The sequence below is a fragment of the Cnephaeus nilssonii genome, assembly GCF_951640355.1.
Source record: "Cnephaeus nilssonii genome assembly, chromosome: 7".
Classification (NCBI taxonomy): domain Eukaryota; kingdom Metazoa; phylum Chordata; class Mammalia; order Chiroptera; family Vespertilionidae; genus Cnephaeus; species Cnephaeus nilssonii.
Genome location: NC_137078.1, coordinates 14,097,227 through 14,110,384, shown reverse-complemented (window position 1 = coordinate 14,110,384; position 13,158 = coordinate 14,097,227). Strand labels below are relative to the sequence as shown.

At 38.6% G+C, this 13,158-nt stretch overlaps 1 protein-coding gene across 9 annotated transcripts in view; it reads right to left on the bottom strand.

The window, feature by feature from the left end:
• FARS2 (phenylalanyl-tRNA synthetase 2, mitochondrial) overlaps positions 1-13,158 on the bottom strand; it is a 572,601-nt gene that overhangs the window by 234,979 nt on the left and 324,464 nt on the right. For all 9 annotated transcript variants that reach the window (XM_079777471.1, XM_079777466.1, XM_079777467.1 and 6 more), the window contains one exon: positions 11,037-11,197. In XM_079777471.1, the coding sequence (XP_079633597.1) occupies positions 11,037-11,197 (161 nt within the window). The remainder of the gene's footprint in view (positions 1-11,036; positions 11,198-13,158) is intronic.

The following is a 13,158-nucleotide window of genomic DNA, read 5'->3' as shown; positions in this document are numbered from 1 at the left end:
AGGAAGGAGAATGTCATCAGAGAGGCATAACTTTGTTTCTAATGCTTTCACTCTTTAAAAGAATCTGTGGTAAAATCCCACCATAGTGAATAGAAGTAGACATTTGGGTGGAGGGCACACAGTCCTATTTATTAGAAAATCAAGTCAAGGAATATATGCATGTTCAGAATATTTCAGCACTTCAAAAATGAATAAAGTGCTCACTTCAGCAGCACATACACTAAAATTGGAATGATACAGAGAAGATTAGCATGACCTCTGAGCAAGGATGACATGCAAATTCGTGAAGCATTCCATATTTTAAAAAAATAAAATAAATAATAAATAAAAATAGTCCTGGCCGGTGCTCAGATGTTTGGAGAATTATCCTGTACACCAGAAGGTTCCAGGTTCAATCTGGGAGGCAATCGATTGATTCTTCTCTCTCACATCGATGTTTCTCTCTTGCCCTTCCTTTCTCTCTAAAAATCAATAAAAACATCCTTGGGTGAGGATTTAAAAAATGAATAAAAATAAATATAAAATAGCTACTTAGTATGCAAACACCAATTAACATGGAGTTCAAACTCTGCCAAATGGACTCTAGGAAGGCCATCTATTTATAATTCAGTATCCTTGGTAGTGAATTATAGCCTGTAATTGTAATTTATAAATCTCATAGGGATGCCCTTTAGAAAATAAATTCTTCCCTCTTATCGAAAGAAAATATTTGATTCATTACTTAGCCAAGTGATAGAAAGAATAATTAAGCTATCCACTATATAAATTACTGCTTACTTTAACCATTCTTCATTTTCAAGATCACAAGATTACACAGTAAAAATGCCATCATAAATGTACCATTTGAAAAGCTGTGCAATAGTGTAATTGCAAAGCAATTCTCATTTCTCTATCTAAACACAGGCCGTCCTTAAGTCCTACCATTTCAGATGAACCCATGTCCTCTTCTTATCCTTAGTGTAAAGGAGCAGTGCACAGCTCTAATTGAAATAGTGAAGAGATTTGTTTCTCCTATAGCACACGTGAGGTCAATTAAAGACATAGAACAACTACCCTTATCTGTGTTGACTAAGAACTTAGTAACGTAAATTATTTGGTGGCTAGGACATGAATATAAACCTTGAATTTTCCATTTGTGTTGGCTCTAATCAACACTTGTCTTTTCTTTGATAACTTTGAGGATCTCATTCCTAGTGTGACTGACCTTGAAATTGGTATCAAAGCCCTTTTCTCTTTGGCCAATATAGTTAACTTAGTTGGAGGTGCCATGATGGCCCTGATTTCTATACTTAATCTCAAACAGAAAAAAATGTCCAATAGCCACATTTTATCCACTAATCCCATCCAGTTGTCCTGTGAACGCAGGCACAGTCAGTTCTAGGCAAAATAAGATTTTTACATTTGACTAGGGATCAAAGCATTAAACTAAAAGAAGCAAACTGTAAGGGATGATTTGAAGCACTAGCCAGCAGAAGATAAAAGATTTTAGGATAGAATACATTTTCTAGTAGCCCCATCATTCCATTTCATAATTGACTGTCTATTCATAAAAACAGTGCAGAATTAAGAGATAGCATTTCCTAAAGGGCCTAATTGAACACATCTGGCATTGTTGGTGGTAAAATTATACAAAAACGTAAGTCGTACTTATGATAAGAGCTCAGTATAAATATCAGAAAATAGCAGGCTAACTTCAACTACCTTGCAAATGAGATGTGAGAAAAGTGTGAGGACTTCCGGAAAACTTTCCCCGCACTTAAAAGGGAAACAAGGGCACCTTTCTGCTTTGGACCTTATTGCATTGTCTAGCTTGCTGCTCCTGCTGCCACCTTTCAAGCCTGAGGGGAAAATGCTCAGGATTTTAGAGCCCTAGCATTATTGAGGGCTTCCTGATATTTTGTTCTTATTTAAGTCATTCTGAGTTTGGTCTTTCTTGGTTGAAGCAAAAAAGCACCTCTCTTGATATTTTGTAAGAATTACTTTCCATAGTCACACCTGGAAAAAACCCATTGACCTACTCACCGTTGCTTAATTAACATGTTCTTTCTTCCTATGGCAAGTCCTTCAGAACTCGGTTTGTTTCTGATCTTTATTCTGGTGATTTCCTTTTAAATGTTTTTATTTTATTTTATTTTATTGATTTAAGAAAGGAAGGGAGAGAGAGATAGAAACATCAATGATGAGAATCATTGATCAGCTGCCTCCTGCACACCCCACTCTGGGAATTGAGCCTGCAACCTGGGCATGTGCCCTTACCGGGAATGGAACTGAAACCCCCTGGTTCATAGGTCAACCCTCAACCATTGAGCCACACTGGCCGTTCTGATGATTTCCTTTTAAAACTATAACTTTTTTTCCTCAGTTTTATGAAGGTATAATTGAAAAATCAAAACTGTATCTGTTTATGGTGTACAACATAATGGTTTGATATACATTATGAAATGATTACTAAAACTGTAACTTTTAACTTTATGATCTATCAACTATCAGTATCTGGTTTAGATGATTGCAGTATTAATGTATCCCTCTGGTTCCAGAGATAAAAATACCAAAACCTCTTCTAGTCAGATAGATCATTTCTAAGAAATATTGCACATAATTTGTCAAATTTTATAGATGTTGGCAAGATTTAAGGTTTAATGTGCTGTCTATAAATAGAAAATTCTTGTGCACTTCCATAAGGTTAACACCCAAGACAATGTATTATGGGTACTGAATGTGTGTACATATAAAGGTCACATCACACATATCCTTCTGCCTGCACTACAAGAAAGCTATGGAAGCAGATGCTGAGGATCTCCTTATTTTTTTTAAAAAAGGTGCTTTAAATAAGGAAGAAATGTGTGGTAGCACTTCTCTAAAAATGTAAATGTATCACAGAACTCCTGCTTTCACAAAATACAAGGCAGTCATAAATGCAGGCCTCCAATGAGAGGCTCCAATATACACATGGGGCCACAATCCATAGGAGTCTAAACGGACCATGGGTCAACGAAATGACGTAGCATCCTAAGGCCGGGGTTCTCTAACACCAATGTTAGCAAAGCAAGCTGAAGAAGGAACCGCGGGCACCAAGGACCAGGGAACACAGACTGTGTTCTCCTGTGCTTGGAACAGTGTCTGCACAGGACACGGTTGTCGTAGTCATGGGGATAGTAACAGCAGTGGTGGTGGTGAAAATATAAATAATAGTTAACATGGATGAAATGTTTACTGTGTAATGGGCTCTGTTATGAATGCTTTACATATAAGCACTATAATGATTCCCAATACAAACTTGCCCATTATCTTGCTCATTGCATCTCTCCTCATTTGGCAGTCAACGAAGATTATAGAGCACATATAAAAGGTTTTATGATTGTCATCTTCCACACTTCTTCCTCTACCTCTTTCTATTAGTTCTTTTCTGGGATGAACCCTTTCCAATAAAAGAAAAATACTTATGTGCTTTTTTTGTGTGAGATGGGAAAAATGCACATGGAAATAGTGCAAAAAATGTGAGATCCATTAATTTTATTGTAACACAATGAAGCTGATGAGATTCTCACAGTTGGATTTATTTGGGAATAGAATGAGGAAACACTGCATAATCCTGCATTAAGTCTCTATCAGACAACATTTATGATAACGAAAGCAAAACTGGATCTAGGCGCTATTCCAAGCCATGGAGATTAGCAAGTAATCACAGGTGCAAGTCCTAATTCAATTCTGGAGAAACAGGGAAAGACTTAAAAAATTAAAAAGTAGAAAAGATTTTTAAAAAAGAGAAAATGTTGACCTCCACATGCACTGGTCAGTATCAGCAAAATTCTACATTCACCTATGTATAGCTCCATCAGTGTACCTCACTAACTATAATAATCCTATGTAATAAAAGGCTAATATGCAAATCGACCAAATGGTGGAACCAGTCGCTGTGACGTGCACTGACCACCAGGGGCAGATGCTCAACGCAAGAGCTGCCCCCTGGTGGTCAGTGTGCTCCCACAGGGGGAGCACTGCTCAGCCAGAAGCCGGGCTCACGGCTGGCGAGTGCAGGGGCGGTAGCGGGGAGCCTCTCCCGCCTCCACGGCAGTGCTAAGGATGTCTGACTTACGGTTTAGGCCCACTCCCCTAAGCCATCAGTCGGACATCCCCCAAGGGCTCCCGGACTGTGAGAGGGTGCAGGCTGGGCTGAGGGACCCCCTGCCCCCGACCCAGTGCCTGAATGGCGTGTACCGGGCCTCTAGTAAAAGTATAATATGCTAATTAGACCAGATGACCTTCCGGATGAAGCCGCGGTGGCAGGGGCCGAGGCAGAGAAGGCAGAGGAGGCAGAGGAAGCAGAGGAGGCAGCGGTGGCGGGGGCCGGGCCCCTTGCATGAATCTCTGCATCGGGCCTCTAGTTATTTTATAATTATCTCCTGATAAATCTACATTGGAAGGAAACAACTTGAAGTCAGGAACTGTCAATTTCATTTACTGACTCCACAGCAGTGCATCTGTGTAGGCAACAACAGAATTTACTAGTTCAATATTAGGAGCTCTCTGGAGTGGTTCCAAGTCTCAATTTCGTCATCTATAAAATGGGTTTAAAGTACCTACCCCATTGGGTTGTGATGAATGGAAGCTATAATATAGGCGACGCATTTTATTCAGTGACTTGGACACAGCACTCCACAAATGGCAATTATTATAAGATACTAATAAACAAATAAATGCACAGATGTATGGTGCACTGAACTCCGATTGCCAGAAGACATAAATAAAGAAAATGGACAACCTTGGTCTTCAAAACTCTCAGTCCTCATATAACACAGCACTCACTGCTGCTTCGGGGTGCTACAGGAAGAGCAAGGATGAACTCTGACACCGTTTCCCCAGGGGAATATGTCCATGATTGACCTCAGAGATGACGGGGTTAATATAAGACCCTTTCATAGTTACTGCCCTGCTGATGCCTACCAAATTCTTTGTGCTTTCTGTCTCATCTTTCACCATTTCTAGTTATATTTAGTTATAATTTAAATATTAACACTTCCTCTTCGCAAATTACTTAAAGTACATAAACACATCTGTGACTTAAGCATAATTTTTAAATGTGCATTTGAACTGTATTACTTTCTTTCCACAGTTCCCTCACATTGATAAGCAGCAAAGAATGAATGAATGAGTGAACAAAAAAAGAAAGAAATTATGAAAGAAAGGAAGAAGGAAGAGCTTAGGCAGTCCATAAAACCTAAAGGATAACAGTACTGCAACTCTGAAATTCATAGTAATTAAATCTAGGACAAGAAGAAAGAAAAGACTTTTGAGATTAGTATCATAAAGTAGAGATCAGATTATAGTGATATTTATGATAAACTGAAATTTATAGTGCAAAAGAGGAGAAAGTGTATTTAATCACCTGATCAGACTATTTCACCTTATCATCTCATTTTACAGATGAGGTAGCTGAGCTTTGACACATAAGATGATTCTGTCCGTCATTATGTAGATTTGCACTGTGGACCATGGACCGACATCAGTATCACCTGGGAGTTTGCTAGAAACACAGAAACTCAGGCCCCATATTGAGCATACTGAATCAGAATCTGAATTGTAACAAGATCTTCATGTGATTCATTGGTACATTAAAGTTTGACAAGCATTAATAAAGGTAGCATGTTGCCAGGAAGTTCATAAATTAGATAATTTTAAACTGAATGACTTATTTTCTACAAATTATATGCTGATCTTTGAATTTGGCTCTGAATAACTGACCTATAAATTTTATACTCAGTATAAAACTTGAGGCAATGGCTCTTTGAAGCCCTGAATGAACAATACATTGTACTAATACACAGTGACCACTCAGCTACTGTTTCCTCATCTGTGAAATGGACAGAATAACAGAACCTAAACTCAGAGGGTTATTAAGAAGACTAAGTTAAGACATGTAAAGCCTTTAGAATAATGCTGAACTAAGAGCAAGGTTTAACTGAGTGTTAATCACTAACTATGATTATTATGATCTTGAATAAGGTTTGATATGATAGGTGTGCATGTCACTGCCCACCTATTCTCATCTACTCCTGTTGCAGCGAAAGGCATTTGAGATATTATCCAGGATGAGGAATAAATACAGTCTCCGCCCACAAAAGAGAGCCAATAAAAGTCCTTCACCTGAAAGAAAGATAACAACCAACATTGTTGAATTACTTCATCAAATGGGGACTGACTTTTTGAGCAACTATGGACACACATGGAATTAATAAGTTTTAAGCAAAATATGTGAATAAAATTTACAATGTTGGTTAATGAATAATTTTCAATAACAAGTATTACTCTGTATAGCACTAAATATTGAATCCATAATTCAGGATTGTTTAAAGAACATTAAAGAATGAACAAAAGTTAGAGTACTGAATATTCAATTCAATGCACTGCAACAGTGAGCTTTACTTTAGGGAGGTGGCAGACATACACACAAGGGCCCAGAATGAACCCAGAAGGGGGAGTTGGAGGGGGGAGGGCAGAGATCTCTTTCACAGAACAAGACAACACTAGCATGATAAAGCACCAGCTTGCTCATCTACTTATTTCAAGCCTTGATCCAGGTTGAGTAAAGAGAGCCACAAAAAGCAAGCATTTAAACTCCAAACATGTGAAATAAAAAACCAAGCGTTAAAACCACACTATAACTTGAGTTTCCTACTTATTAGACTTAAACAATAGTTTTCAAGTACTCAGGAAAGCATAGCAGAGCTGAGGCCTCGGGTAATGAGTCAGACTATTGCTGGCACCTACAGTGCCCCACCGCAGCTGTCTGGCTGGACTTACAGGACGGTGAGATTATGCGGAGGAAGGTGCCACAGAAGCCAAGAGACCCTAAAGCATAGGCGAAGAGGGACTGAGGGAGATGAGAGAAGAGACATTTCTGCCTCCTGCCAGCCCTGCACAATACGATTCCCAAATGGCTCCCCGAGTTTCCTGGGCAGAGAAGGCACGAGCTCACGGTTGCCGCAGACCTTTCCTCCACGTTTCCTCTCCTCCCCTCTGGGGAAGTCTTGTATTATAATCATGTTAAGTACTTTTCTTAAGACACGCTAACAGTGACAAAATGCGTCTCCTATTCTCCTCACATATACAAGCATGACCACTCTACACAAATAGTTACAAACTGCCAACACTTTAACAACATCTGTATCACTTATACTTAACACCAAATCTGCTCTATGATACCTGAAGGCAAGCAAGTTGCCATGATGAAAATGGAATCTACAAAGGGATATGTGCTAGGCTAAATAAAGGCCTCCAAAAGGCACCCATGCCCTAATCCCTGGAACCTATGAATATGTAACCTTACATTCAAAACGAAGTTCACAAATGTAAGTAAGAAAGGATCTTGAGATGTGGCGATTATCTTGAATAATCTTGGTGGGCTCCATCCAAGGGTCCTTATGAGAGGGAGACAGAAGTTCAGGGAGAAGGGGACGTGACACAGAGGGAAAGCGAAGAGAACAGGCAATACAGAGCCCTGAGTGAGAAACGAGGACGGACAGCCCCAGAAGCTGGCAAAGGCAAGGGGTGGATTCTCCCCTAGCGCCTCCCAAAGGACCCAGTCCTGCTGACACCTTAATTTTAGCCACTCAGATAGATTCTGAATTTCTGAACTCCACAACTGTAAAATAATAGACATGTTGTTCTAATCTGCTAGGTTTGTGGTAATTTGTTACATTAGTAATAGGAAACTAACCAAGATATAATTAATAGGTATTAATTATAAGTGAATAATTAGGAAATAGTTCTCTGTGATCTACAAATTACAAAGTATTTTACAGACATATACGGTTTCAGCAATCAAATACTAACTGCCCCATCAGAAGTTCTTAAGTTTATTACACAAAGGCAACAATGTAAATTTCATAATAGTGCAGTTATGCATGCACTGATTTTAACTCTGAAGGCAGAAAAGATTTTTTTAAATGATACTTAATACAAGAGACCCATAGTCTATTCCTGGATATCTCTGTGTCCCCTAATAGAAGACAGTTGTGAATACAATAAAAACTGCACTTAAGCCACTAACTTGTGGTAGCAACTGTTACTCATCTGTGCTTGCCCACCACACTGCACAGCACACTGCTCTGTACAGTGTTGGCTGGTGTCCCATCAATGTTTGATGATTAAATAAATGACTTAATAAATGAAAAATTAAATGCCAGAAACTTAGCTCCTTAGCCAGGTTTTACTTTTAATTATTTAGATGGGTCTTTATTCCAAATTTACGTAGAAGGTCCTGTTTCTAGATTAAAAATAAATAGATTACTTTAAAAAAATAGGATTTTTTAAAGGCCAAACGAATAAACAAAAGAAAATAGAAACAGACACATAGATATGGAGAAGAATCTGATGGTTGCCAAAGAAGAGGGTGTGGGAGGGATCAGAATTTTTAAAAGGCCATTAAAAATAAAACCAAAGAATCAAATCAATGATTAACTTTTGGTTAGGATGCAAAAAAATTTCAGGAACAAGGATAAAACAATAACTTTAAAAATATTATCTGCCATAAAAGATATTGAAGAGATCTGGATACAAGCTTAAATGAATGAAATTCCAGAGAAATGAGCCCTCCAAGAGTGAACAGATATTAGTGGCTGCTGTCACCATGTGGGCCTGAGTAGTCAGAAGAGCTAGCCTGCTCCTGGTAAAGAAACTTCACTGGAGAGGAGAAATTAGCCAAATTTTTATCAACCATTCCTTGGCTGGTGTGGCAGATTGGAAAATGGGGAGATAGTTAGCCCACACTGCCAGCCAATTCACCTTCATAATATTTTTGCTCAGCAAGCACTGACTGGTGTGGAAGAAGCTAGCAACTGGGTGGAAAGCAGAGAGAGATCTTATCATTTCACATGCATAGATCCCAAACTTCTGAAGGGCCAGATCTCACCATCCAGAGAAAATCAGATGGGAAATCCAGTTCCTGATTAGAGATAAGAAATCTGGCCTAATCCCTTTAGTCGCCGGGCAGGAGAAAGTGCAAGGCTTCTGTATTCTTTTAAACACAATTTCAAAAGTAAGACCAGTGAAAAAGCAGAAAACATGTGACACGTAAGAAGAAAAAATAAAAGAATACAAGGAGAATAATAGATAACTAAATGGTTGGAATTAATAGACAAGGACTTTAAGTAAATATTATGAAGATGCTAAAGAATTTAAGGAAAAATGTACAAAAGGGGTGCAAAGATGGAGAATTTCATCAGAGTAATCAAAATTCTTAAAGGAAAGCAAGTAGAAACTGTAGACTAATAAGTAAAATATCTGAAATTATTAATTCCTTGGTGGGGCCTAATGGTTAACTGGACACAATAGAAAAAATTAGTAAACACAAAGAGAAGACTTACAACTATCCAAAATAAAGCACAGAGTGAAAAAAATCAATAAAAACAAACCCTGAGCATAAGTTCTATGGCATAATTCCAAATGGTCTGACACACATGAAGTTACAGTCTGAAAAGGAAAAGAAAGGAGGAGTATAATTGTTAGAAGAGAGAGGAGAGGAGAATTTTCAAGGAGGTTGAAAGACAATCCAACACAGTGAAACCTAAGGAGGGTAACAGACAGAAAATCACACATAAGTCAAACTGCTGAAAACCAAACTAAAAGGATACTGGCAGTAAAATGACATCTCTAAAGAGCTGAAAGGAAAAAAAAAAAATAACATAAAAAGTGACAACCTATATCCAAGGAAAATATTCCTAAAAAATAAAGGTGAGCCCGGCGGGTGTGGCTCAGTGGTTGAGCATCAACCCATGCACCAAGAGGTCACTGGTGTGATTCCTGGTCAGGGCACATGCCCAGATTGCAGGCTCTATCCCCAGCATGGGGTGTGCAGGAGGCAGCTGGTCGATGATTCTCTCTCATCTTTTATGTTTCTATCTCTCTCTCCCTCTCCCTTCCTCTCTGAAATCAATAAAAACATATAAAATAATAATAAATTAATAGAATAAAATAAATAAATGTGAAACAAAGGTGTTTCCAGACAAACTAAAGCTGAAAAAATTCATGTTGCACTGCAAGAAATATTAAAAGAAGTTCTTCAGACTTAAGGGAAATAATCACAAAGAAAAATCAAGATCAGCAGAGGAATAATCAGTGTGGGGTAAATATCAAGAGAAATATAAACAATATAGTTTTAAACTTCGTTAAAAAGATAACTGACTATATGAAGAAAATAGAGCAATATATTGTGAGATTATAACATATGAAGAAATAAAATATGACAATAATACAAAAAAACAGGAGGTGTAAAAAGGAATTACACTATTGTAAAGTTGTTAACTGTTTCGTGACATTGTATAATAGTTACTCATGGTAAAGTGAGATGAATTAATTATGCATATTGTAATCTAGAATAACCACTTAAAAATAATACAAAATGGTGAAACTAATAGCAATAAGGGTACTAAAATGGGATATAAAAATAAACAAAAAGCCCCCACAAAAAACATATTTCCAAATACAGAAATAAAGAATAGAAGAGGGAAATAGGGGGAAAAAATAAAAGGATAACAGAATTAAGTCCAAGAATATCCCATGTAATTATATTAAATGTAAGAAGTATTCAACACTCAAATTAAATCTGAATTTTAAAAAAGACCCAACTCTATGGTGCTTATAAAAGATACTCTTTTAATATAAAGACATAGAGTGACAGTAAAATGATGAAGAAGGTGTGCATTACAAACACTAATCATAAGAAACAAATGTGTCTATATAGGATCAGAAAAACTAAACTTTAAAAGTATCATCAGATATAAAGATCTATAATAAAATAATCAAGAAAGCTCAAAACTGGTTCTCTGCTTAGACTAAAAAGCTTGATAAGTCTTTTTCCTCATACAATTTCTGAAGGTTTATGAACTCCTGTGGGGTGTTTATGGACTCCTTTATAAACCTATTTTCAAATTCACATTATATTTAAATTTAATAATTCAATTTTCAAATGCATGACCCCCTCCATTCTTTCAAACATTTTTTTTTTTAATTTACTTGATTCTTGCAAGTCATTTTACCTGAAATGTCACCTTCTGGTTGATATCAGACACATGGAACTGCTTCAGGAAGCGCTCATCCTCACTCCAGAAGAGGCGGATGTCAGGGATGTCATAGAGGATCATGGCCAGTCTTTCTAATCCTAGGCCAAAGGCCCAGCCAATTTTATCTTGAGCACCAGCTATGATTAGGAAACAAAATACAACAATTGATTTAAAAATCATAAAGCGTTCACAGGCACATACTACTTCCTAGTAACTAACCAGTAACACTGTTGAGTGCCTACTAGTGGCAAGGCACTGGGGTGGGGCTGTGGGACATCCAAGGCAATGCCCAACCTTAGATTGCTCCTGCTCCTCACATTCCTCACTGCTCTCATTGAGGCAGTTTGGACTCATACTGTCTCTAATATTGGTTCATTTCTGACTAGATTCTAAGCTCTTTTAAGCCCTGCTCCCTGTCTCTGGCACATGATTTTTCTGTAATCCTTGTTTGCCCTGATTCAAACATAACTATGCTCAGGTTACAGAGTCCCTAAGTAGCTTCCTAGACAGACAAATGTGTTCAAAGCATGCCATCGTGGACCATTAACATTCAGAAAATGTGTGTCAGACCTTCAAGAACTGATAACAGTAAAATACAACTCTTACTCACAGAGGAGCTACCTCAGCAATACTCCGAGAGGAAGCAAGCCAAGGGGAAACACACATCTAGTACTACTCACTCCAAAGGTGAAGTGCGCTGTTCAGATATGGCAAGGCCATGAACACTAAGGCAGAGTAAGACAGGAGACTTGAGACAGGCATTGCTGTAGGAAGAAGGTGAGAGAGCAATTTGTACTGCTGGAGAGGCTATGACAAGGGCCCACGAAAGGAACATAATTTCAACTGCACAATAAAGGATGAGCAGGATCCTAGGTAGGTGGAGATGGCCTCAAGATCCCTGCTCTGTGTAAACCTCTCCCTGGAGTGTGGGTGAGACCGTGAATGAAATGGGATTTCACTCCTATGTTGAGGTTACTTTATATGAGAGTCCACCTTAGCAAACTAGGGAGATTCTCCTGCTGACTAGGAGCTGCCCTGAAGTGAGAGGGCCATGTGGCAGGACCTGAGGGAGGCCCCAATAACTGAGCAAGGAAATGTCACAGGAAATTAATTCTCCCAACAGCCTGAATGAACTCAGAAGAGGACCCTGTGCTCCAGACGAAAACACAGCCCTGCTGACACCTTTATTTCAGCTGTTGAGACACGGAGCATGGGACCCAATCGATCTGTACCTGGACTCCTGATGCAAGGAAATTGTGGCATAACAAATGTATGCTGTTTTAAACCACTAAGTATAAGACTGATTTGTTTTTAACCCAGCAAAAGAAAACTAATACAGATCAAAATGTGGAGAAAGAGAAAAGAAATTCCAGACTGAAGGAACCTCATGGCTAGTGAAGGTGAAGGTGCAGCAGAGGGAGGGTTAGGAATTAACTCTGGAAATACAGAGAGTGCAAGGATGTGGCAGGTAAAACCCTGTGGAGAGGATCAGCTTCTGGCCAGGTGCTTATAAAATAATCATTTATAAATAAAACAACAAGGACAGACGTATGAAAACAGAAGTCATAGAGAAGGGTGAGCCTCATTGAATGACCTGTTTAGAAGATAAATGAATAAAAGCATTAAATGAGTTCACAAAAGAAAGATACAGAAAGAGAGACTGGCTCAGTAGTAGGAGGGAAGGTGTGTGAAAGAAGAGCAAGTGGTTGGCTAATTTGTAGAGTGCCCCTGTGTGCCTAAGTAGGAATGAACATTGAAGTGAAGAGGAGGGGAGGGGATTTTTTTAAATTTTATTTTATTGTTTTAAGTATTACAAATAGTAGTACATATGTCTCATATCTCTCCTTTTTTTTCCCCATTGACCTCCTCCGGCTTCCCTTATCTACCCCCCCTCCCCCCCCCCCCCCCCCCCCCCCCCCCCGCTGTATTTAACCACAGGAACAACGGGGTCACAGGAATGTGTGCACAACTCCTGGCCAACTTCCGCTGCCTAGGGGAGCAGTTGAAGAGCGAGGCAAAACAAGTCAGAGTAATTTATATTGATGCATGAAAACCTTAAAAAAAAAAAAAAGCTGGCAACTACATAAAGACATGAAAA